This window comes from Silurus meridionalis, chromosome 24 (genome assembly GCF_014805685.1).
Source record: "Silurus meridionalis isolate SWU-2019-XX chromosome 24, ASM1480568v1, whole genome shotgun sequence".
NCBI lineage: Eukaryota > Metazoa > Chordata > Actinopteri > Siluriformes > Siluridae > Silurus > Silurus meridionalis.
In genome coordinates this window covers 16,575,588-16,599,048 of record NC_060907.1, presented here as the reverse complement: position 1 = coordinate 16,599,048, position 23,461 = coordinate 16,575,588, and the positions used below count along the sequence as shown (strand labels likewise).

General features: G+C 37.7%; 1 protein-coding gene across 1 annotated transcript; it reads left to right on the top strand.

Moving 5' to 3' along the window:
• The first annotated feature begins 330 nt into the window (after positions 1-330).
• knl1 (kinetochore scaffold 1) lies at positions 331-23,461 on the top strand. The gene is made up of 25 exons (XM_046837799.1): positions 331-474; positions 662-692; positions 2,723-2,762; positions 5,667-5,726; positions 5,829-5,911; positions 6,002-6,051; positions 6,367-6,391; positions 6,640-6,680; positions 9,494-9,540; positions 10,814-13,600; positions 13,845-13,959; positions 14,053-14,120; positions 14,290-14,388; positions 15,883-15,998; positions 16,104-16,194; positions 16,319-16,435; positions 17,375-17,462; positions 18,126-18,249; positions 18,350-18,454; positions 19,564-19,664; positions 19,784-19,840; positions 20,540-20,649; positions 22,575-22,696; positions 23,032-23,157; positions 23,245-23,461. Exons 2-25 carry the CDS (start codon positions 670-672, stop codon positions 23,348-23,350), a joined length of 4,701 nt encoding a protein of 1,566 aa, XP_046693755.1. The 5' UTR covers positions 331-474; positions 662-669; the 3' UTR covers positions 23,351-23,461.

The following is a 23,461-nucleotide window of genomic DNA, read 5'->3' as shown; positions in this document are numbered from 1 at the left end:
GAGTTGCGCTCGTTAACAGACAGAGAGGACCCCGTGTTACCAGGATAATGTCTGAATCAGAAAACTGCATCTGGCGCATGCGTGTTAGTATGACGTGCCAGCGTAAAGTCAACTTCTGCTCGGGAATCAACCTGAAAATATCAAGAGATATTATATTGCACTTGAGAATCTGCGTGCATTTTAATGACTAATTTCATGCCTAGTGAAGTTTTTTTTTGACAAAAAAAGATCACTCTGGGCCGTTACGTGATGCACACGTGACGCGGAAGCGGTCGCGATGGAAAGCTTTTTCGTGCGCGTACAACTTCTGTCGCGACACCACCACGCCTATGGTGGCACTGCGCATGCGCGGGGGAAAAGGGCGGAAGGCGGTTCGGTTTAAACCTGAAGAGAAAGAAGTGTAGAGACGTTAACGGACGGAGGGAAAAACAAGCGCGTATAGAAAACTCACGTTTACAGAGAATACGTGTATATGTAGGTACATTTAACACGTTTTCGAGCAAATACGATAAACGCAAATGTGTTTGTGGTGTATTTGGTGCAGTCACAGTGTTTTTATGGACAGTTGTAATAAAGAGCTCGTGCGGTTTCTCACTGGATTACTAAACGGATAAACACAAACATGTTGTTGTTGTTTTTGTCGCTTTTTGCTCTTCTGTAGGTTCTCCAATGGAGCAGAAAGAGAAAAGCGGGTAAGTCCGAGCTTTCCCTCAGTACAGTTGAGTTGAGATCAGATCAGATCGCGAGGCTGATGTATCTGTGGACAGTTTTGACTTCTCCCTTTTAAAGGTTTATTAGCACACATTATTAAATATAAATAAACTATTAAACTAAAAATATATGCAACAATTCACACGTAATTAATAAACATGACAGTTTGTCATTTTGCTGCATTTCTTACACAGTTTAGATTATTATTATTTATATTATATATTAATATTAGTTCTATATGAATGCTATTAAACTCATTTTAAATTTCTGCATTTTACTGCAAGATGTCCTTATTTATAGCTTTACAATGTTTCAATGTGTACACTGAGCAGTTAAGGGCCTCACTCAGGGGCCCAGCAGTGACTGGGATTTAAACTCTCAATCTTCTGACCTAAAGACTAACATCTTATCTACTGATCTAACTAATATTTACTTTAACTTATAAAGACTTCGGACTGCAGTTGACATGAATAGTTCTGCTTTTAGTCTCTTACGACTGAACATTGCACCTCAACAATAATAAAACTATAATGAACAGATCTTCAGTGCCACTCAGATGAGGATGAGGTTCTGAGTCTGGTTCCTCTCAAGGTTTCTTCCTCATGCCATCTCATCACCAACTCGCTCATTAGGGATACACTTATTGACACTAACATATAATAACTTACATTGATCTTGTTTATACAACTAAACAGTTATGGGGTATAGGGTCGTGCTGTGGCTGGGATTCAAACTCATGAACTTCAGCTTTTATCTTCTGAGCTCCTCCCTCCTCACATGAGCGAACATGTTCATCACCTAGTGTATACACTCCATTGCAACCTTTCTTTCTTTCTACACACACTCGCGTTCATTTTTCTGGCGTAAACTACATTTCAGGAAATGGATTAAGAAATAATTCTGATTTTTGATTTTCATTCGTTTGCTTTGGACTGTTTAAATGAACACACAGATCATTTTCCTCCCAAAATTCATGGATTTATATTTGGCACAAAACTGGTTATATACAGAAATACAACTTGGAGTGAAATGTACACCTGATCAGCTGCACAGGGAATTGTGCAGAAAATAAAAAAGGGATATTTAAATGTGCAAAAGAGAAACACAGATTGTATGGAATATAATGAGTATATGACAATAATATTTTATAATAATAATGTTGAGTCGGATGGGCATGCTCGTGTTAAAACCTCTAATAGCTCTAATAGAAACTCCTCCAGCTCTCAGATTTAAAGGTCGCAGACTAAACAAACAGTTACTTTGGGTCCTTGATGATCGTAACAGCCATGTTTCTGCAACGACTGATGTGTATATCCTGCAGAGAGAGAAGAGCAGACCCTGAGATGCTCTCTGCTAAGTGCACCACGCTCTGAAGAGCTTTACGGTCCTCCTCACCTCGTTCCAAAATTTGGCTCATAAAGCTGCATCTCTGGCAGCATCAGATCACCATGAATGAGTGAAATGTGGTTTTCTCAGTCACATAATCCACCTGAGCTGAGAAATAACTCCTCATTCAATCATCAATCCAGTACAAGTAAAAAAAGTTGTAAAAATTGTACTCGTGTAGCTCTTTAAACAATCGATTGTCACAAATCAGCTTTACAAAGATAAATATTTGATAATATTTGTATTTATATGTTTGTGACTATACGTTTATGTACGAGATTTAGTGCCAGTGGTGACTGTGGCAAGCAAATCTCCCTGATAAGACATGAGGAGGAACCTTTAGGAATCCTCCTCATCTGGGTGACACCAAATGTCCATTCATTCTAGTTTGCTCATTGTTCAGGTCTTCTGTTCACTGATGTGAGTTTAAATGCAGAACTGTTCATGCCAATTGTATTCCTAAGCCTTTATTCAGACCTTCATGGATCTTTATTCTGTTGGAACGATCCGTAGCAGTTTTACATATTTCCTACATCTCCTTCAGATGTTTAGAATCTTGTTTGCTCCGATTCTCTGTGTTTTCAGGGTCCTGTAAATGTGACCAATGTGTTTTGTGTGTTCGCAGGCATGACCAAGACGGATTCTCTAAGAGAAGACTCTCATCAGTAGGTTCTCGGTTCATGTCTTTTCAGGAGTCACTTCAGATTTAGCACATTAACAATTTAGTTTTTAATTATTATTAAAGGTATAATAATTCTTATATTCTTGTAATAATACATTTTGAAAGTATGTTATTAGAAGTGTAAACACGTTTCAGTCTGAATTTAAAGCCTGCTGACAATAACAAAGTGATGACATTAGAAATGACGAACAAATTCAAATTTGACTGAATTACACAGGAGTTATGGAACAATAACTCGTAAACAGCTGTAAATAATAAAAACTGATGTTGATACAGCAGGGAAAGTGACCTGAGTGGGTAGTGACGTGTCTGAATTAGTTAAAGCAGTAACACGGTAAGTACAGAATTATGGGACTTGCATGTGGAAACGAGAATCTAAAGACCAGCTGTCAGATGTAATCTAGATTACTGCCTCATCACCACGAGGAGAAATAACCAACTACTGTTTAAGTGTTTTACTGTTAACATATGAAGCAGAGTCTTTAGTAATAGCAAAGCTACAGGGTGTTGGTGGATAATTTCACTTTGCTGTGTGCAGGGTCCAAAAGTATTTAAATATTAACTATAATAGATTTTTTGCAGCATCTTTTCTGTTGTATAATATTTTTTATTGGCATCAAAATGTAAACAATCTAAAATGCTAATTGTGGTATATTTAAATGTTGGGAAAACCTCCCAGTAAACTCTGATCAGGCAGGTCAACAACTGTGTTTAGGAATAACAATTCCAGACTGAAATCTATTCTTTGACTCTTCAAACCTTGTGGTAACATTCAACCATGGGCTTTTTTTAACAGCCCACTTTGGATCTGAATATAAATGTCATTGATGCCTACAATGGAGAAATAAAGAGCACACTAGATTCAGCACTTTCAGCTCAATTTAAAGCTAAAAACTGTAACAAATCTACTCTCGGATAGAACGACAAGTGTGTGTGTAAGAATTACAGAGCAAACCCGTGCATGAAAGAGTCTTCAGAAGAACCAGAGACTTTAGCATACTGATGTATGCTACATAATACCTGGGTAAGTCAGTATTGTGGACTGATGATGTACAACCCGAAACTCTTTGGCCATAATTTACAAAGTTGTGTCAGAAAGTAAAAAAGGAGCAGCATTGAATGAAAAAATGAACAAAAACAAAACACCCCACCAGTAAATGCAGTGTGACTCTATTATGGTTGTGTGGAAGCCTCAGGCACAGGAAACATTACACTGGTGGGTAAAAAATGGATCCCAGTTAGATTTGTTCAATAACATTTTATTACCCCAACATTGCTACAGTTTTTCAATGCAAATGTTTATTATAAAAAAGAATTATGCCACAGAAAACCTCGGTATCTTCTGGAATGACTCTCGCAGTTCTTTAGTATATAAAAAAAAAATGTCGATTTCAAGCTTGAAATGCACAAGTTGAAATATCTGGCAACGGAGGTGCTACGTCATATTTAGTTAGGCGTCTAAACTTTTGCAGATGCCACAATTAGTATTTATTTTTTCACAAGTGACCTTATTAAAGCTTTTAGCTTTGCAGACAGCGGACCCTTTTCCCACTTTTAGTTTTGAACTCTGTACTAAACACATACAGAATAACAACAAAACATATATATAACAATATAAAATATATAAATAAACAATAAGTATAAATTTAACATGAAATATCTCTAGTGTGTATTTAACTGAACTGTCCAACAGGTGGCGTTACTGCTTAGCTACATTAACAGTATTATAATCGTTCCCATGTGAAAGTTTTCTTTATATTTTAAACTGAAGTTCTTACAGTTCTGAAAGTCAGCCAGTATATTACAGTAATGAGTAAAAAAGCTGGGCACATTCGTTACATGTCCTTCTGAGCAAACTTTTATTGGAATTGGAAGGTCATAGGTTCAAATCCCAGCACCACCAAGCTGCTACTGCTGGGCCCTTAAACAAGGCCCTTAATCCTCAACTGCTCAGTAGGTTGCTCTGGATTAAGGCATCTGCTTAAATGCCGTAAATGTAAATGTATATGCAGCAATGGCAAAGATAGGAACCATGCTGTCATGTTCTCACAGCTAAAGATATTAACCTCCAAGTCTGTACATGTCATACATCAGTCGCATCAGGTACACAGCAATGTGCTTCTAAACCTAACATCAATAGCTTAAAAGTCGCATTCTTTTTATAGAAAGCAATGACATTTCTTCCCTTCTCCAATGACGGTCATGCCCCCAACAGCCCACCCCACCCCCAAGCACTGCCTCAGCCTCATGCATGGTTTTTAACTACATGGTTTTAGCCCCAGTCAGGGATTGTGGCAGTAACCAGTTCTTTTATCTGACTGTTTTCTTTAGTCGTATTCTTTCACATCTTCAGTCCATGGCAAAGTCATTTTGCAACCTGGTTTCAGAAAGTCCTGATTAGTTATTTATTATTAGTTATTAGTTAGTTATTATTTATGAGCTTGTTTTTCCAATTCTGACACCCAAACTCGGATAAAAAAGGGTTTGTCAGCGAATACATATAGTATTTGCATGTTTAATGTTTGTATTGTAGATTGCTTACACTGATGTGAGAGCCCAGAAAACAAGCCAAAATAAAAATCATAATTTTTAATGAAATGCCTTTGGATCGGACTCAGACTGGATGCGTTAGTCCTGCACATTTACTGATAATAGTTAAATGTACACTTTTGGGGCTTTTTTTTTATGGATAATGTCTTCACAAGATTAGGAACAATTTTGTCTACAGGGATATTCGTCTGCATCTTTATTTCCTTTATTTTACAGCTTAATGACAAAAGGTTTTATTTTGAAAGTTTATGCTTTAAGTGCTACAGCTGCATAGAACGACTAAGTGTGATTGGAAGGTCCTCATGCACACATGTGACTGTGACTGTGTTCAATACAGATTCTCAAGGCTTCTCGGCCGTCTATGAAAGTGTTTGGAAATGAACAGGATGAAAACCAGGTGATTATGATGTAATATTATAAGAGCTGTTCTGTATATTTATTATATTTTATTTGCTTGTTAATGTTGTTTATTCACACTTTACCCTCTCACATCCTCCAGGAGGAAACCAGACCGATCGAAAAACCACGGCGGTCACGAAGAGTCAGTTTTGCCACCACAAATAATATTCATGTCTTCCCGAAGTACGTTGATCTAGATACATGTTAAATATAGATCTGGTGTGGGGGGTTGGAGCCAATCATGATGTGAATATCTGTTGTTTTGGTATTTAGAGAACTCAAGGCTGATCCTGTGTTGGCTTCCATCCAAAACTTAACAGGCGGTAAGTGTTTGGTTTAGTTTTTCCCCCAGACTTTTGCTGTTGTTTGAGGTCAGTATTAAAATGTTGATCATTTCTATCAATACAAAAACTTTGTTTGGAAGTGAGTTACATTTATCATATCATTATTAAGTGCATGATCCTGGAATAAACATTAAAGACTAATCCTTGAAAGGAAATTCCACTTGTGTTAACATAATCTTCATAAATGCTGTTTTTTTTTTTTCAGAACAATGTTCATTGTTTTAAATATTATTGAGAAATGTTGCATTTATAATCGCACAATATTTCCATTTCCTTTTACTTTGCTTTCAACAGGAGCCAGTGCTGGACAGAATGAGAAGTAAGTCATTACATCATAAAATTACTTATAGAAAACTATAAATTATATTGTGGTATACTTAAATATAAAGCAACATTATAGAGTTATATACATATAACATTTACCACACGTATCTGACTTATCATCTATAATATCCTCTGTCCTACCACAATAGTTATTTAGATTATTTCACTCAAACCAGCTCCCTACTAATTAAAGTTTATAACACTTTTATTTGAATTTTATCTAATGTGCATTCTTTTTATCAGGTTGCAGTGTTTGGATACCAGTGAAAAGCATGAAATTATGGGTGAGTGGTAATCTTTTTTTTCCTCAGATATTATTAGTTAAGGATGTCAGGTGCTGTGGATATAGAATAGAAAAGGTCTTATTTCATTTATACAAGTTTTGTTACAATTAAATACATAAATGTTTGATGGGTAGAAATAGTTACTGAAATAACTGAATACGGTTCAGTGGTTGCCACTGCATGTTGATTCCTTTCTAATACCGTATGTGGAAAAAAGTATTGTGACAAACCTCTCAATACTCAGGTGTTTTAATCAGACCCACTGCCAGAGTCGAAGTGTTGAACAGCAGCATCTCAGCCATGTAGTGGAAGACCACGTAAAGTGCTCTGCAATGCTTCTGGCAACATCAGCACAAAAACTGCAATGGGAGCTTCAAGGAATGGGTTTCTATGGACACACAGCTGCATGCGAGCTTTACGCTTCAAATTTAAAGTACAATGCAATCACTGGAGTCTGGAGCAGTGAAAACAAGGAGTGGAGTGTGTATGCAGGTTTGGTGGATGCCAGGAGAACTTTTCCCTGCAAATTTCCAATTTGGCGGACAAGGGAGTGTTTTTCAGGGGTTGGACAAGACCCCTTATTTCCAGTGAAGGGAAATTTTAATGCTTCAGCACACTGAGACATGTTGGACCATGCAATGCCTCTATCTTTGTGAAACAGTTTGGGGAAGGGCTTTTTTCCATTTCAGCATGACCACGCCCCAGTGAACAAAGCAAGGTCCATTAAGACATAGTTGGATGAGTCTGGTGTGAAAGATCTTGACTGGCCTTTGCCCTGACCTCAACCACTTTAAACACCTTTGGGAACTTAAACAGAGATCGCTAGCCAGAACTTCTAACATCAGCTCACTAATGCATCTCCAAATGTTCTCCAAATGGCCAAATGTTCTCATATAAACACTCCAAAAGCCTTTCCAGAAGAGTGGAAGCTGTAGCTACAAAAGGGATCAACTCACATACAGTGAGGAAAATAAGTATTTGAACACACTGCTATTTTGCAAGTTCTCCCACTTAGAAATCATGGAGAGGTCTGAAATTGTCATCGTAGGTGCATGTCCACTGTGAGAGACATAATCTAAAATAAAAATCCAGAAATCACAATGTATGATTTTTAAACTATTTATTTGTATGATACAGCTGCAAATAAGTATTTGAACACCTGAGAAAGTCAATGTTAATATTTGTTACAGTAGCCTTTTTTGCAATTACAGAGGTCAAACTTTTCCTGTAGTATTTCACCAGGTTTGCACACACTGCAGGAGGGATTTTGACCCACTCCTCCACACAGATCTTCTCTAGATCAGTCAGGTTTCTGGCCTGTCGCTGAGAAACACGGAGTTTGAGCTCCCTCCAAAGATTCTCTATTGGGTTTAGGTCTGGAGACTTGCTAGGCCACGCCAGAACCTTGATTTGCTTCTTACAGAGCCACTCCTTGGTTATCCTGGCTGTGTGCTTCAGGTCATTGTCATGATGGAAGGCCCAGCCTCGACCCATCTTCAATGCTCTAACTGAGGGAAGGAGGTTGTTCCCCAAAATCTCGCAATACATGGCCCCGGTCATCCTCTCCTTAATACAGTGCAGTCACCCTGTCCCATGTGCAGAAAAACATCCCCAAAGCATGATGCTACCACCTCCATGCTTCACAGTAGGGATGGTGTTCTTGGGATGGTACTCATCATTCTTCTTCCTCCAAACACGTTTAGTGGAATTATGACCCAAAAGTTCTATTTTGGTCTCATCTGACCACATGACTTTCTCCCATGACTCCTCTGCATCATCCAAATGGTCATTGGCAAACTTAAGACGTGCCTGGACATGTGCTGGTTTAAGCAGGGGAACCTTCCGTGCCATGCATGATTTCAAACCATGACGTCTTAGTGTATTACCAACAGTAACCTTGGAAACGGTGGTCCCAGCTCTTTTCAGGTCATTGACCAGCTCCTCCAGTGTAGTTCTGGGCTGATTTCTCACCTTCCTTAGGATCATTGAGACCCCACGAGGTGAGATCTTGCATGGAGCCCCAGTCCGAGGAGATTGACAGTCATGTTTAGCTTCTTCCATTTTCTAATGATTGCTCCAACAGTGGACCTTTTTCACCAAGCTGCTTGGCAATTTCCCGTAGCCCTTTCCAGCCTTGTGGAGGTGTACAATTCTGTCTCTAGTGTCTTTGGACAGCTCTTTGGTCTTGGCCATGTTAGTAGTTGGATTCTTACTGATTGTATGGGGTGGACAGGTGTCTTTTATGCAGCTAACGACCTCAAACAGGTGCATCTAATTTAGGATAATAAATGTAGTGGATGTGGACATTTTAAAGGCAGACTAACAGGTCTTTGAGGGTCAGAATTCTAGCTGATAGACAGGTGTTCAAATACTTATTTGCAGCTGTATCATACAAATAAATAGTTTAAAAATCATACATTTTTTTTTAGATTATGTCTCTCACAGTGGACATTCACCTACGATGACAATTTCAGACCCCTCCATGATTTCTAAGTGGGAGAACTTGCAAAATAGCAGGGTGTTCAAATACTTATTTTCATCACTATAAATGTTTAATTTTAGAATGTGATTAATCACCGCTCCTGATGGTGTAAGGGTTTGGTGTACAAATACTTTTGTCCAAGTGCATTTTGGCTACAATATTAGATAAAGATTTTTCTATCTGTTTACAGTATATGTGCAAATAATCAGCAGTGTTTGTAGGAGAATACATGAAGATTCTTACAAGCTTAATTCATCTACAGTGTCATGCAGGTTTAGACCATGATCATGATTGTCCTCACGTGGTCCTTACCCATATTTTGCAATTCCAGGATTGGACTCCATGCTAACCAATTCCATCCATTTTACACTCGACAAGGTGAGTTATAACTGGCCATCTTATCAAGCTGAATCTTTTCAGTGACTTTTCAAGAGTGTCCTACAATCATTAAGTTGACCTTCACTAGACAGTAACAAAATAGTATTTTATAATCTCTATCTGTTCATCAGTTTTTGGTTAAAAGAGTGAAACCCATTGTGGTCTTCGGCTAGTTGTAACCTATTTGCCTCATCGTTTAATGTCTAAACATTCTAAATGTTTTGTCTTGCATCTTTTTGTTTGCACTTAAGTTTTTTCTGCAAGTGCATCCAATAAATGAACTTTATAGCTTTTAAAGTTGCAGCTAATCTACAGTGGCGAAGAGCATAAGCGATGTTCTTGTGGCTGGTACACTTTCCCACCACTGCGTTTGGCATTTGACTCTTCTGATTATTCTGATACAGTGGTACCTTGACCTACAAGTTTAATTCGTTCCGTGGACGAGCTCGTATCTCAATTTGCTCACACATCAAATCAATTTTCCCCATTGAAAATACTTAAAATGGCATTAATCCAGTCCAACCCTCAAAATGACCCCCCGTTTTAATGTTTCATGTTATTAAATTAGGAAAATACATTTCTAAATAACAAATATTTTATAAAAACATAATAGAAAGAGTATGTAAAGATATAAAAAGGTTTTATTCAGTGTATTTTCCTTGGAGATGAGACGGCTTGAGCTAACGAAAACGCCAGTGGAGGAGAGGGGCCTGGGGGTAGAGGTGATAAGCGAAGGCGGAGGGAAAACTTGTTTTTTACTATCACTCCTGTACACTACTTATCCCCAAACTTTAAATTTTTTTACTTTTTCTTCTTTGCTTATCTTAATTTTCGTCACAATCTTCGCTTTCTGGCTTCGCGTCGCCATCTAGCAGCAGCATCTCGAGCTCGTACCTTTCTCGAGCTCGCGTAACAAAGCAAAAAAATCGACCGAGTGACTGCTCGTACCTCAAAAAGCTTGTACATTAATGCACTCGTGGGTCAAGGTACCACTGTAGTTCTGAACAAATCTGGAGATGCTTCTGCATTTGCAGTGTTAATAACCCTTAATAATTAACCGCCCTCACATGCAAGAACTAACGGCAACTTCTTGTTGGTTTAGCGTTTCGTAGTGGATAAGGGAGTGACCATGGATGCTTTGGTACTGTTTCGCCAGCAATAGTTTCAAAGCCAATCGAGGGCAATGCAAATAGAAAAATGAATGTTCCTGATTGTTTTGGGTTCCTTTATTAAAATCGCTTTCTTATTCCGTCATTCTTTAATTCTGTTATAGGAGAATTTTTTTCCTGCACCATTTCTACCAGCTGATTCTGTGGACAGAACTGTGATCCTTGGGGAGAGCTCTGGGTTCATGGACATGACTTGCAGTCAAACAATTGCAATTGACACCGAGAACGAATTTGATCCAGAACTGACCTTAAACATGTCCAACGTTGTTGAACCTCACAAGCTCAACAGTCAGAATAAAAAAGATGCGGTGCGTTCGGGATTTGGCGATTTTCTTGCTAGTTTGTCGAAGACAAGTGGCCAAAATACAGCTTTGTTTCCAAAGAAAACTAGTGATCATTTCGCTGTGGAAAATACAAAAACAGACAAGGAGAGCGTTCTACCGAGTTGTTTGCGCAAGAGCGCTCTCTATGAGAGGGACAGCATGGACATGACCAGTGTTCACACTGCTATGGTAGAAAAAAGAGAGGTTTTTCCGCATTTTCCTTATCCTCTAGGTGAAAGTCGTAAAAGCATAAATGCCTCTTCAAATTATTTCGATGACATGGAGCTCACTCGTAGTCAAACTGCTACTATCAACTTTAAAGGAATGGGAAATGCAAATCAGAGCCTGTCTTATGCGGATCAAAAGAAATGTACATTTGTCTGTGATGACGACAGCGAAATGATCATGACAGAAGTTTTGGATGTTCAAGAGCACTTATCTGAACAAACCAGAGCCGACCGTTTTCAGACTAACGTCTCATTTGCACCGGTGGCTGATTCTGATGACATGGAAATAACGCAATCACAACCTGTAGTCCCTGAGACCAAATATGCGGGAGAACCTTTTCCAAACTTGAGTAAAGTTTCATCCTTTCTGTCTTCCACTACTGTTGACAGAATGATGATGGATACAACACAGACAGGAAATATAACTCGATATGCCTCTGCAGACAGCAAAAGTGAAGAGAGCAAAAGAAATGTGACTCTGGCAACAAATAGTATACTTCAGGATCAGAGTGACTTCATGGATTTGACATGCCAAGCCTCAACTGGCATCTTGTCTACTCATCCAGACGATTCTGTATTTACTGGAGGCAGTAAAATGGCTTTAATCTCAAAACACATTTCAACAACAAATTCGAAACCACTGGCATCCTTTATGCTGCAGTCATCAGACCCGTCAGACGTGAAGAGGGCTGATCTTTTTAAAAGTGAACTTTCACATTCTCACATGGTTGATGATATGGAAATTACACAGTGCCATACAGTATGTGATCTGGAAAAGACACAACATACAGTATGTAATATGGAAATGACACAACATACAGTATGTAATATGGAAATGACACAACATACAGTATGTAATATGGAAAGGACCCTTTGTCAGACAGTTGAGACCAAAAGCTGTGAGGACTATAAACCATCTGACAGATCAAAGAAAAGGTTATCAATTATGTCACCATCTTGTGGACCTGAAGCTATGACCCATGAACACACTGGGCACATGGAACTGAGTAGATCTTTATTTCTAAAGCGATCAAAAACTGAGAACTCTGTGGTACCTACAGCACAGAGGTCTTTTAACCAGGATCTGCTGTTTCAGCAGGGCACGGTTTCTGCCGTACCTTCCATTCATGATGATATGGATCTGACCGGATGCAAGACTATTACCATCAACCCAAAAACGAGTCCTTCAAAAGAGGCACCATGTGCGTTATCTTCTAAACCTACCATAGACAGACTGAAGAGGTCTGAAGAAATTGAGCAACTTGGGACAGTGTTCATCTCTCCAGCTGTAGACTGCAAATTGCCAGTTGCAGGATTCGCTTCAGGTGCTGGAAATCGCGTCGATATTCCCAAAGAGGAAACATCAGATAAATCTGGAATGGACTTGGGCAAGGGTCAGACAACTGAACACAAAAACTATAAACCTTCAAGTTCTAGCAACATAAATGAGTATGTGTCACTTAATTCAACAGTCACAAACATGGAATCCTGTGAGGAAGACTGTAATATGGAAATGACTAGAGCTTTTACGGTGCCCTTGGAGGACCAGTGCAATGTTGCATTGAGTCAGGAACAGATAACAAGAGAAACTGTGGAGCCTGCGCCTGTATTCACTGACCAGACGATAAAAGAACTGGACCATACTTTGCAGATAAGCAACAAAACTGTGTCATGTACAAAAAAATCAGGCTGTGTATTAGAGTCTGATATTGACACTTTAAGAGAAGAACATTCAAGCTCTGTTCTATCCAGGCGAAGGAGTATGGCAGATCTACACAAGAAAATCAAAAGAATTTCACAGTATATTAGTGAGCCAGATGAAATGTTGCCTGGAAGTGTTACAGCACCTCTGATTCACTTCTCAGTGGAAAAAGATTCAGAAATAGATGCTTTACAACCTTCAACAGAAACTCAACTGCTCGAAAACAGAACAAGCTCGGCCCATAAAGAGTGCACCACACCATTCAACCTCAAGAATTCTCTGATGGCGAGACTGTCAGTTGGGGCCATCGTCCCAAAATTCCCTCCACGTGTAAGATCTGCGAGTCCAAGTGAAACTGAGCCCAAAAGCCCCGTTGACCTTCAAGGTGTTCAGCTGCAAACATGTGTCGGTGCTGATATTCAAAATGAAAGCTATGAAAGTGATATCATGGATGAAGTCCTTGCCGAAACAGATTTCTCGAGCTCTTTGGTCTCCAATCTGAGCAAAATGAAAGAGCAAGACATCATTCCAGATGCTATTGCATATGATCACATGGAGTCTATAATGAATAAAAGCCAATCTGAGAAAACGCCACCTGAAGTCAAGGATGCAACCGTGAAGATCACCAGCGAAAAAATGGTAAAATGTTTGTTTCACTGTATAATCATTTTCTGTGTGTCTTTAGAAGTTAAGATTAGAATAACATTGTACAATATATTTAAATTTACTTTTATTTCTACTACTTTAGTCAAACATACACTTATAAAGAACATATACATTTTAATCACCAATGATCTGCGTTAAGCTGCTTTGAGACAATGTTCATTGTTGAAATTGCAAAACAAATAAAAATGAATTGAATTACTTTGTTGGCTGTGTGCAGTGGGACAGCACTTATGCAGCTCAGAAGGTCCAAACTCATGTGGTAAAGATACCAGATGACACCAACTCCAGCAGCAACTCCACCATGATGAAATGTGAAGGAATCTCTGAATTAAGTGAGTTTAAGACGAATCTAAATATAACAGTGCTGAAATGTTTGTTTAAGATTATAAATTAATGTAAACCTCAATGTTTCCTTTGTTTAACAGCCCTGAGAAACTCGCATCTCGATTCCCAGATTGAGGGCACAATGGATCACGAGTTTGATTTCTACAAGGTGAACATATTTATTTTATTTAATTATTCAGTACAGTTAGAGACGGTGTGTGTTTATCTGTGCGGTTAAATAAATATTGAGACCAGTTAATTCTGTACAAGTAACAGATACATAACCAATACAAATCAATGCATTTACTAAACCTGGCTGGTTTGTTCTTCTTTTAAAGAAACTTGAAGAGGGAAGTGTTACAGTGAACGAGTTCCTAACACACTTTGGTGCTAAATTTGTAATCCATCGATCAAGACCCAGCTCTGTTCCTGACGATGTAAGCTCTTCATATTTCAACCAGTATGGCGTGTGTGTCTGTGTGTGTGTGTGTGTGTGTGTGTGTGTATATGTGTGTGTGTGTGTGTGTGTATATATGTGTATATATGTGTATATATGTATATATGTGTATATATGTGTGTATAAGTGTATATATGTGTTTATATGTGTATATATGTGTGTATATGTGTGTGTGTAATGTGTATGTATATATTGACATGAAAATTTCACCAGATGTGCAGTCCATGGATGTCCATAAATTATGTGTAATAATGTAAAATGACAAAGTATTAAACAATTTTTTAACAATTATTTAATACTTTATTTTTGTTGGTAATGACCGCTTTAGGAGGTTCTGTGGGCCTCTTCTATGAACTCTCTGGTTCTTTCCATAGATTTTCAATGGGATTAAAGTGATTGGTTCGGCTGTACCAGCAGCTTTTTCTTTCTCCAAACCCAAATGAGGGTTTTCATGTCTTCTCCAAATGTTGTGCAGCCAACGAGCATCAACATGCTTTTTCTTCAGCAGTGGAGTCTTGCATGGTGAGCGAGCACATGGGCCATGGAGGTTTTCTTTGAATCAATTGTACCTGTTAATTCAGGTCTTTCTGAAGCTCTCTACAAGTGGTCCTTGGCTCTTGTGACAACACTTCTGATCATTCTTCTCACTCCTCTGTCAGAAATCTTGCGAGGAGAACCTGCTCGTGGCCGGTTTCTGGAAAAATTATGTTCTTTCCATTTCCGGATTATGGCCCCAGCAGTGCTCACTGGAACATTCAGAAGTTTTGAGATCTTTCTGTAACCAGTGTTATCAGTATTTTATAGAACATTTTATAGAAAAGGTTGCAAATGTCTTGAGGGAGCTCTTTGCTTTTACCCATCATGAGAAGTTTCTTGTGTGACACCTTGGTAATGGAACACCTTTTATACAGGTTATTAGTTGGGACTGAAGCAGCTGATATTAATTTGCACTGACACGAGGCAGGATTGCTTTCTAATTACTGACTGATTTCAGCTGGTGTCATGACTTTCCATGCTCTTCTTCATACTTGCCTTTCTTCATGTGTCATTTCACATTATTGCACATTATTTCATTTATGGTTGATTTCCTTAAATGTGGACTGCATGGGTTGTTCCCAACATCTGGTGTAAAATTCATGTCAATCGCACGTTTAGAAATATATTTACTGAGAAAAATGGTGACGTGAATTAATTGTTTTTTTTATTTGACTGTTAGTCAATAATGATGGTTGCAGAAGAACTTGAAAAGCCTCCCACATCATTCAAATCCCATATATGGGAGCATTTCCTTGATGTTACTTTTCTTGTAGTAAATGGAAAGCAAATGATTTTTCTCCTCTGCTTTTCTTGCTGATCCGAAAAATTATCCGACCTGTGACTCAAAAACCATAATGTGATCCGAGCTGTAGGTTTTGTGATCCGTTGCACCACTAATAGTATATAATAATAATCACTTTGCTCTTCTCTGTTACAGCTGAGAGCTGCACAAACTTACACAATGGAAGAATTGCTTACAGAACAATACATACACCGCCCTAAGCAGAAAGTCTATGAAATGGATTGTCAGCAGCTCTCAGAAATGGTTGAAGGGTGTGTAAACACATACATATCACAATTTAACTACTAATTTTTGCCGCCACCAGACTTATAGTATTCTGACTAAAATATAAACTTCTGACTTGAATGAAATGACAGATTTAAAATCCAGATGGCAGATCAAGAAAAACCTCTGAGAAGTATCAATCCTTCACTGCACAAGGATATTTGTGTCTTCTCAAAAGAGCAGGTAATGTTTCATTTTCTATTAAACAATGTTTTAAAAACTGATCAGTACATTTTTATTACAGTACAATAAATAAAGAAATTCTCATTTAGCTGGATATTATAATGAAATGTTCTATATCTTACAGCTGCAACAATTCGGGGCCAAGCTGAAGGAACGAAGAGTTTATTTCCGAAAGCGAAGCAAGGCACTTTCCCATAAAATGAAGGAAAACTTGTATTCAGAGCTTTTAAAAACAACATGGGTGAGAAGATACCTTCTTTGTATTTTGTGCATTTGGATGGTCCTCTATACTGTATAATCATTCATCATTTAGAAATCATCAGTGATTGTGTGGACTTTTGTTCCTCCAATAGAAAATGAGTTTTTATCTGTTTTATATTTATAATTATGTTGTGGAACATATGAGCAAATGAGCTCCTCACTGAAAGCTAAAACTATTCAACAAAAAGATTATTTTCCTCCTCGTCACTTCACCGCACTGAGACATCTGTGTAGTTTCCACCTGATCTGATCACTTAATTTGGTGGAAGTTTGTTCACTTGGGATTTATGCTTTCCTTCTGACGTCTGTATTTTAATAACTTTCTCTGTGATTTACTTTGAGTCATGGCTGCACAGAAACATTGCACAGTATCCAGAACAAGGAGGTTTAATGTCCAGGCTTTTTATTCATTATTTATTTTAGCTTTACAACTAGGTTGAGCTTTGTTTAATGTTAACAGAGCTGGGTAAAGTATCTGCTGAACTAAAAGCAAAGTATTTATTAATATTATTATTATTATTTTTTTAAGTTATATCTTTGATGGTTTACTCTAAAATTTTGTGTAGTTAAAAAAATGATAAAGGATTTTGCTGCTAACTGAAACTCTCAGATGATAGTTTGTTTGGTTTGCTGTTTTTGTAAAAGACAAAAAAATACATCTTTTATTTTAATCATTTCTTGACAGTTGTTGCAGCTCTTAAATAAATATACAAATTATATATATATATAATGTGTATGTTAAATTTATGCTGATAAATTAAACCAGAATTCTGGGGAAACTATTGGAATTATGTTTATATAATGACTCGTAAGATTTCTTTTTAAAAGTAGATTTGGCAACTTGATGTAAAAAGCAGATTTGATTTCTGAATGCATGAAAATATGTTTATTTAGAGTGAATATTTCCTGTCAATTTCAGGAGGCGAAACGGAGCCTGGAGTCTAAAATTGAGGAGACTAATGAGATGTTAAAAGACCTAGATGGCTGTATAACTGAATTGGAGTCCGGTATGAGAAGATTTATGTATTTTTTTTTTATTTTGATTTGTTTGTGTGTTCGAGCAGGTCGTGGTGCGTGTTTTTAAAGCTGGTGATAAATACACGGTTTTAGTGCGTGGAAAACATTTTTCCAGAGGCGACTGATGAAACTGATTTTCCAGAGACAAGAAATCACATCATGATAGCATGTGATATTTAATAAATAAATTCGAGTGAGAATAATTGAGTTTGATTAAACAAATCATTTCCTATAACCTGCTCTAACACGACCACTGCAGAGGGATTATTCCAGCACGCTGTATTTGTATTTTAATGTAATATGGCAATAAAATGCACTAAATGGGTTTTATTTTCACATTGTGTGCAATTTCAGCAATAAAAATTTAAATCAAATGTTTCTTAAAAAAAAAAAAAAGAAACAAACAAAATTCTTGTTAATTTTAAGGGACTCGTATTATTTTCTCTTATTTAGTATTACACTTCAATAAAGAAAAGGTAACTGATTAATCGATTAATTGTTAGAATACTTGATTACTAAAATAATTGATAGCAGCAGCTATTATATATTAATAAATACTATATTAGGGCTGTGCTTAGTTTATGCTGATTAAATAAGAATAATGTATATAATGTGTACAGCTATAATAAAACTTATGCATGTTTTAAAAACAGAGTTGATTGGGATGAATAACATCGCTATGGGAGACCAACATTCTCTCACCCGACTTGGACCTGTTTTAAAGGCAAAGCAGGAACAACTTGATGCCCTTAATTCAGACGTTACTGAGAAAGAAAAGTATGTATTGTTTAAATAAAAATCATTTCCATCTGAAACTGCTGAATGGGATGTATAATTAAGTCTTCCAGGTTCTCTAATCACTTTATTACATTTTTAGTCAAATCTGTAAACTTGAACTTCAAGCTCAGTCTTTGGAAGACACACGGGACAAAGTCCAAGTTGAAACCAGGGAATTTAAATGCCATGCAGGCAATCTGAACAGGTATGTGGCCATTTCTCAAACATTTTGTGGCATGGGACAGACTGTAATGACTTTGTGATGAAAGATCCTCGTCCACTGATTTCTATCTGTCGCTTTAGTAATTCCCTGCTTTCTAAAGTTCCCCTCCCACCTAAATATCCTACTCTTACTGTTTCACCTCCAAGATACATAATCTGGCCCTGGATTTTAACTGGAAGATCTTGTCATTGAGCCTGCAGCACCACTGTAAGATGTTTACAACAGATAGGGTTTTGTCTCGAGTGTTCCTTAAAGAAACAGGATTAAGCTAAACTATAAAATTCGTCATCATAAATCGCCCATCGGCTGCCCTGATTTCTGAATATCGGCCAGAGAAAAACCCGTATCAGTCGTCTATTCTACAGAACAGCTACCATAGCACTGAGTCATTTCCCACCAACCAAAAATACACAGCTAGCAGGAATCGTGTTGATCAGAAACAAAAGAAAGAAAGAAAACTGAAATGATCATATGGTCAGTCCTGTGCTTGTCCTTTTACTCATGGTCACAGAATGATCATCAATACACTTAGTTTTGATTGTTTATTACTGTTTATTATCAGTATACAACACAGTGTGCAATCCCACTATTCATTAACACCCAGAAGACGACGGGTTCTTCTCTTGGTTTCCTTCCTAAAATCTCATGCTTGCTCATTTTGGATCTCATTTGAAGTCTTTTTTTAATCACTATACAAGTACAAATTTATCAGAATTAACAACAGGGAATTTAGCCTGATGAATATTTCAGTCTTTGGCAGCATTTATAGTAATTAATTGTTTGGTTACAAAAATAACCGTGTAACCGTTTAAACGAATTTAAATCCGGCAGCTGACCGCCACATGCCATTCCTTATAGTCAGCTCTCTGGAGTACTGCATTTCAGTAGTTTATTATACATCATGTGGTGCACTTTTAGGTAAAAATAACCCCTAGCTAACCAGAAACAAGATCATAAACTATTCTAAAAGTCTGACACCTTAGTTGAGTCAAAACGCTGACACTTTTGTGGAACTGATGTGTGTAGAACTTGATTTCAGTTTTCTGAAATGATTAATAAAACCTAAAACGTGATTATTCTTTCTCTTCTAGTCTGAATGAGTGGCGAGTCTTTCCTGGGAATAAAAATGGACTTGTTTTTACTTTTCTACACAACACTGTGCAGCTGGAAGTGAAACACAAACATGCTGCTGGTAAGATTACTAAACCACCCAAAAGTGACCAAGATCACGCGTGTTATGGTTGAAGTTTATTCTGAAATACTGCATATCATAATTCTATGTAACACCAGTTATATATATTTTTTTACAAGGAAAAGAATGCATGCAAGACCAGGATGTGGACATCGCATTCAAATTTCTACTGAATGGTGAGAATTGTGTGGCCTTAAAACTTTTTTAATTACAATTTTTAATGGATGAAAGAAATGAAAAGTTTTTTTAAATGCACTCATTTTTATATATATATATATATATATAGATATACTGTATGTACACACACTGACTGGGCATAACATTATTTCATTATGAGCAGTGAAGTGAAAAACACTGATTATCTCTTCATCATGGCACCTGTTAGTTTGTGGGATTTATTAGGCAGCAAGTGAACATTTTCTCCTCTTAGCTGATGTGTTAGAAGCAGGAGAATGGGTGAGTGTAAGGATTTGAATGAGTTTGACAATGGCCAAATTGTGACGTCTAGACGTCTGGGGCAGAGCATCTCCAGAACTGCAGCTCTTGTGGGATGTTTCTGGTCTGCAGTGTCTATCAAAAGTGCTCCAAGGAAGGAACAGTGGTGAACCGGCGACAGGGTCGTGGGTGGCCGAGGCTCATTGATGCACATGGGGAGCGAAGGCTGATCCGTGTGGTCCGATCCAACAGACGAGCTCCTGTAACTCAAACTTCTGAAGTTAATGCTCTAAGGGTCAGGACAGTTTTAGCAGCAAAAGGGGGCCTAAACTATATCAGGCAGGTGGTCATAATGTTATGCCTGATCAGTGTGTGAAAATAAAATAAATAATAATGGATGTGTGTGTAAGTATATCATTTCACCATTTTTCCTCTTGAAGCTGAAAGCTCACAGCCAAGTGCAGTCATGATCCACAAACTGCTCACAGAAAAAATCAACTCTCAAGCAACATGGATGCAAAAGTACTCAACAACTCAGAGCATACCAATGGTAATTATTAACTGCTAATATAAATGGGCGCTCTATACAGAAATAATATATAATATTATTCACTACGGTTTTTTTTTTTTGTTGTTTGTTTGTTTTTTTGGCTTGAACAAATTATATGGAACATTTGACTTTGCATTATTATGGAAAGAATTGTTTAGATTTTGTACAGTGCCGTGTACACTGGGTGTGAAATCTGCATTTATTCACTCATGTTAAAAATATTTATTACAATGCTTCTTTTTTTTCACATTTTTATTTACATTATAATAATAGGCTGTGTATGAAGTTACTGGGAGAAAGCTGGTTTTATGTGAAATCGGACACTGTATACCCGTATAACCAGTATGGCTTGATCCTCGTTTCATTACACCTCTAAAGATTCAGCTGTGAGACTGGTAGTCAAATCAGGCTTTTCCTATCGAATGCATCACCTTGTAGCCACAATTAATATACCGTAATTTCCAGACTATTAAGCGCACCCAAATAATGAATTTGACAAAGATTTTTATTTTGAACATAAATACGCCACACCTGTCTATAAGCCGCATGTGTCTACACTGAAACTAATGAACTTTACACAGGCTTTAATGAAAGACAGTGTCTGTTACACGGCTTGTGTCTGAACAGTAGCCTACCAAGAAAGTCATTGTTCACCGTCTTCCTCCTTCCTTTCACAACTATTTCTCTCTCGAGTTTATCTTTTGGCATCGTCGTGCGTTTAAAAATCACCATCGGTGAATCTTTTCTCCCGATGCCGTGCAGCTCAGAACACAGGTGAAGTGTGTTTTTCATGCCCGGTTGTTTTCAGCGTGACGAATGATTCGCATTTCCTGTAGACAGTCCGAGTGAGCGGCAGGTCAAACGTCAGAGGAACCTCATCCATATTTATGATGTGGTGCGGCCCGATTCAGTGGGAGCGCATCTGATTTAATATAAAGAGTTTCATTGGTTCACCTGAACCCGTTCGGCAATTTCATTTGTCTAATGTTATGGAGCTCAGTTTTTTTGGCTTGAAGTTTGTGAAACCGGGAAAAACCCAGGAAAAATTCATAAATTAGCCGCTTCGTTGTTTAAGCCACAGGGTACAAAGCGTGGGAAAAAAGTAGCGACTTATAGTCCGGAAAATACGGTACATTTATGGCATTTGCAGACACCCGTATCTAAAGCGACTTGCATTTTGTCATTTCATCCAACTGAGCAGTTATGGCTTAAGGGCCTTGCTCAAGGGCCCAAGAGTAGCATGCTTGGTAGTGTTGGGATTTGAACTCATGACCTTTCAAACATCTTTACCACTGAGCTACCACCTCCCCCATATATCTGATCATGGTTACTTCCAGCAATGTGCCATCTCTCCAAGCATATATTAGAGTTTTGTCCAACTGATTCAGTAAACATTACTGAGTTCAGAATCTTCCACTGGCCTCCTCAGTCACCAGCTCTAAAACCAGTAGAGTACATTTAGACTGGTGAAATGGGAGATGCATAGAGTGAACGTGCGTCTGAAAATGGTGCAGCAAATATATGATGTAATCGTGACAAAATAGTCTACAATCTTAAAGCAATATTTGCAACCCCCCTGTGGAATCTGTGTAACAAAGTGAGAACAGGTACATCACAGAGGGTTGAGAAGCCCAGAGACCAAAACACATAAAAATAATAACAAAAAAACACAAAAACTCTCCTAATTCATGTTTTTCTATGAGAGTTTCCTGTAAGAGTCATGTATTTGCATCCAATTACATTTCTAACATTTCTGAATGCATACAAACAAATAAAGTATCCGTGTTTGTAATGCAGGTTGAGTGATCGTTTAAGTGCTTTGTGAAGACTTCAGTGTCCGTATGGAGAAAATGGCAGCAACAAGCCACAGTCAAAGTACTGATGATCTCTTCTCTGTGATGTCTTTGTGTTTGCTCCTACAATAGTTGCTGCATGATGTCAGTTTGGTGGTGAGTCGACTTCGACTCTTGGGGGAAGAAATCCACAGGCTGGAGAAATGGGGAGGTTTGAGGCTTGGAATCCTGCACATAACATGTGTGGATACACAGTAAGTAACATTTATTTATGGAAATAATTACCTGCAGATGGTATTTGTTAAATTAATACTATAAAAAAAAAAAAAAAACAGTTTTATCGTCTGCCTGTTAAAGAGGTTATTTAATATGTTAAATGCTGGAAAATATTTTTTTTTTAAGTAAAGCAGCTTCTAGATAATGTGGAATCTTTTAATTGTGTTAGATGATAATAACAGCTGTAAAATGGAGTTAGAAAAATTGACGGATTGATTGAATGAAATGTCGTGATGCACTTTAACTTCGCGTTTCTTCCCGGAATGTTCAACTTTTTGTAACTGAAATAAAGTGATTTTTTTTTTTCTGCTAGAGTTGAAGTTGTGTTCTCCAGTGTCAGGGCATTTGTAAAGTTTGAGCTAAGCCTGGCTGTTACCCCGGATTATCCTTTCAGTTCCCTGCAACTGCAGAAATTCCAAAATCACATTGGTGACACAAGGTTTGGAATAATTTCTACACTCAAAGTATTATTTAAGTATTTTTTTCTCTTTATGTGAAATATCTCCTTTACTATGTTTTTTCACAGCCTGGAGCAAATCAGGAACATTGTGTCCTCTGTACAACCGTCCAAGTTCTATCTGACTGCAGTCCTGAAGAGGATTCATTCTAATCTGCTGAGATCGGACCTGTGATCTTTTTTTATGTTTATTTGTGTAAAAACAACTTGCAGCTGGTGACTCTTTTCTGAATTATTCATGAAGTAGTGAGCAGAGTGTTAATAAAGGGTTAGACTTTATTACTGA

Coding starts and splice junctions, on each gene's coding strand:
- knl1 (XM_046837799.1), top strand. CDS start 670: ATGGAGCAGAAAGAGAAAAGCGG. Junction 2,763..5,666: donor CTAAGAGAAGACTCTCATCA/GTAGGTTCTCGG, acceptor TGTTCAATACAG/ATTCTCAAGGCTTCTCGGCC. Junction 20,650..22,574: donor CAACTCAGAGCATACCAATG/GTAATTATTAAC, acceptor CTCCTACAATAG/TTGCTGCATGATGTCAGTTT.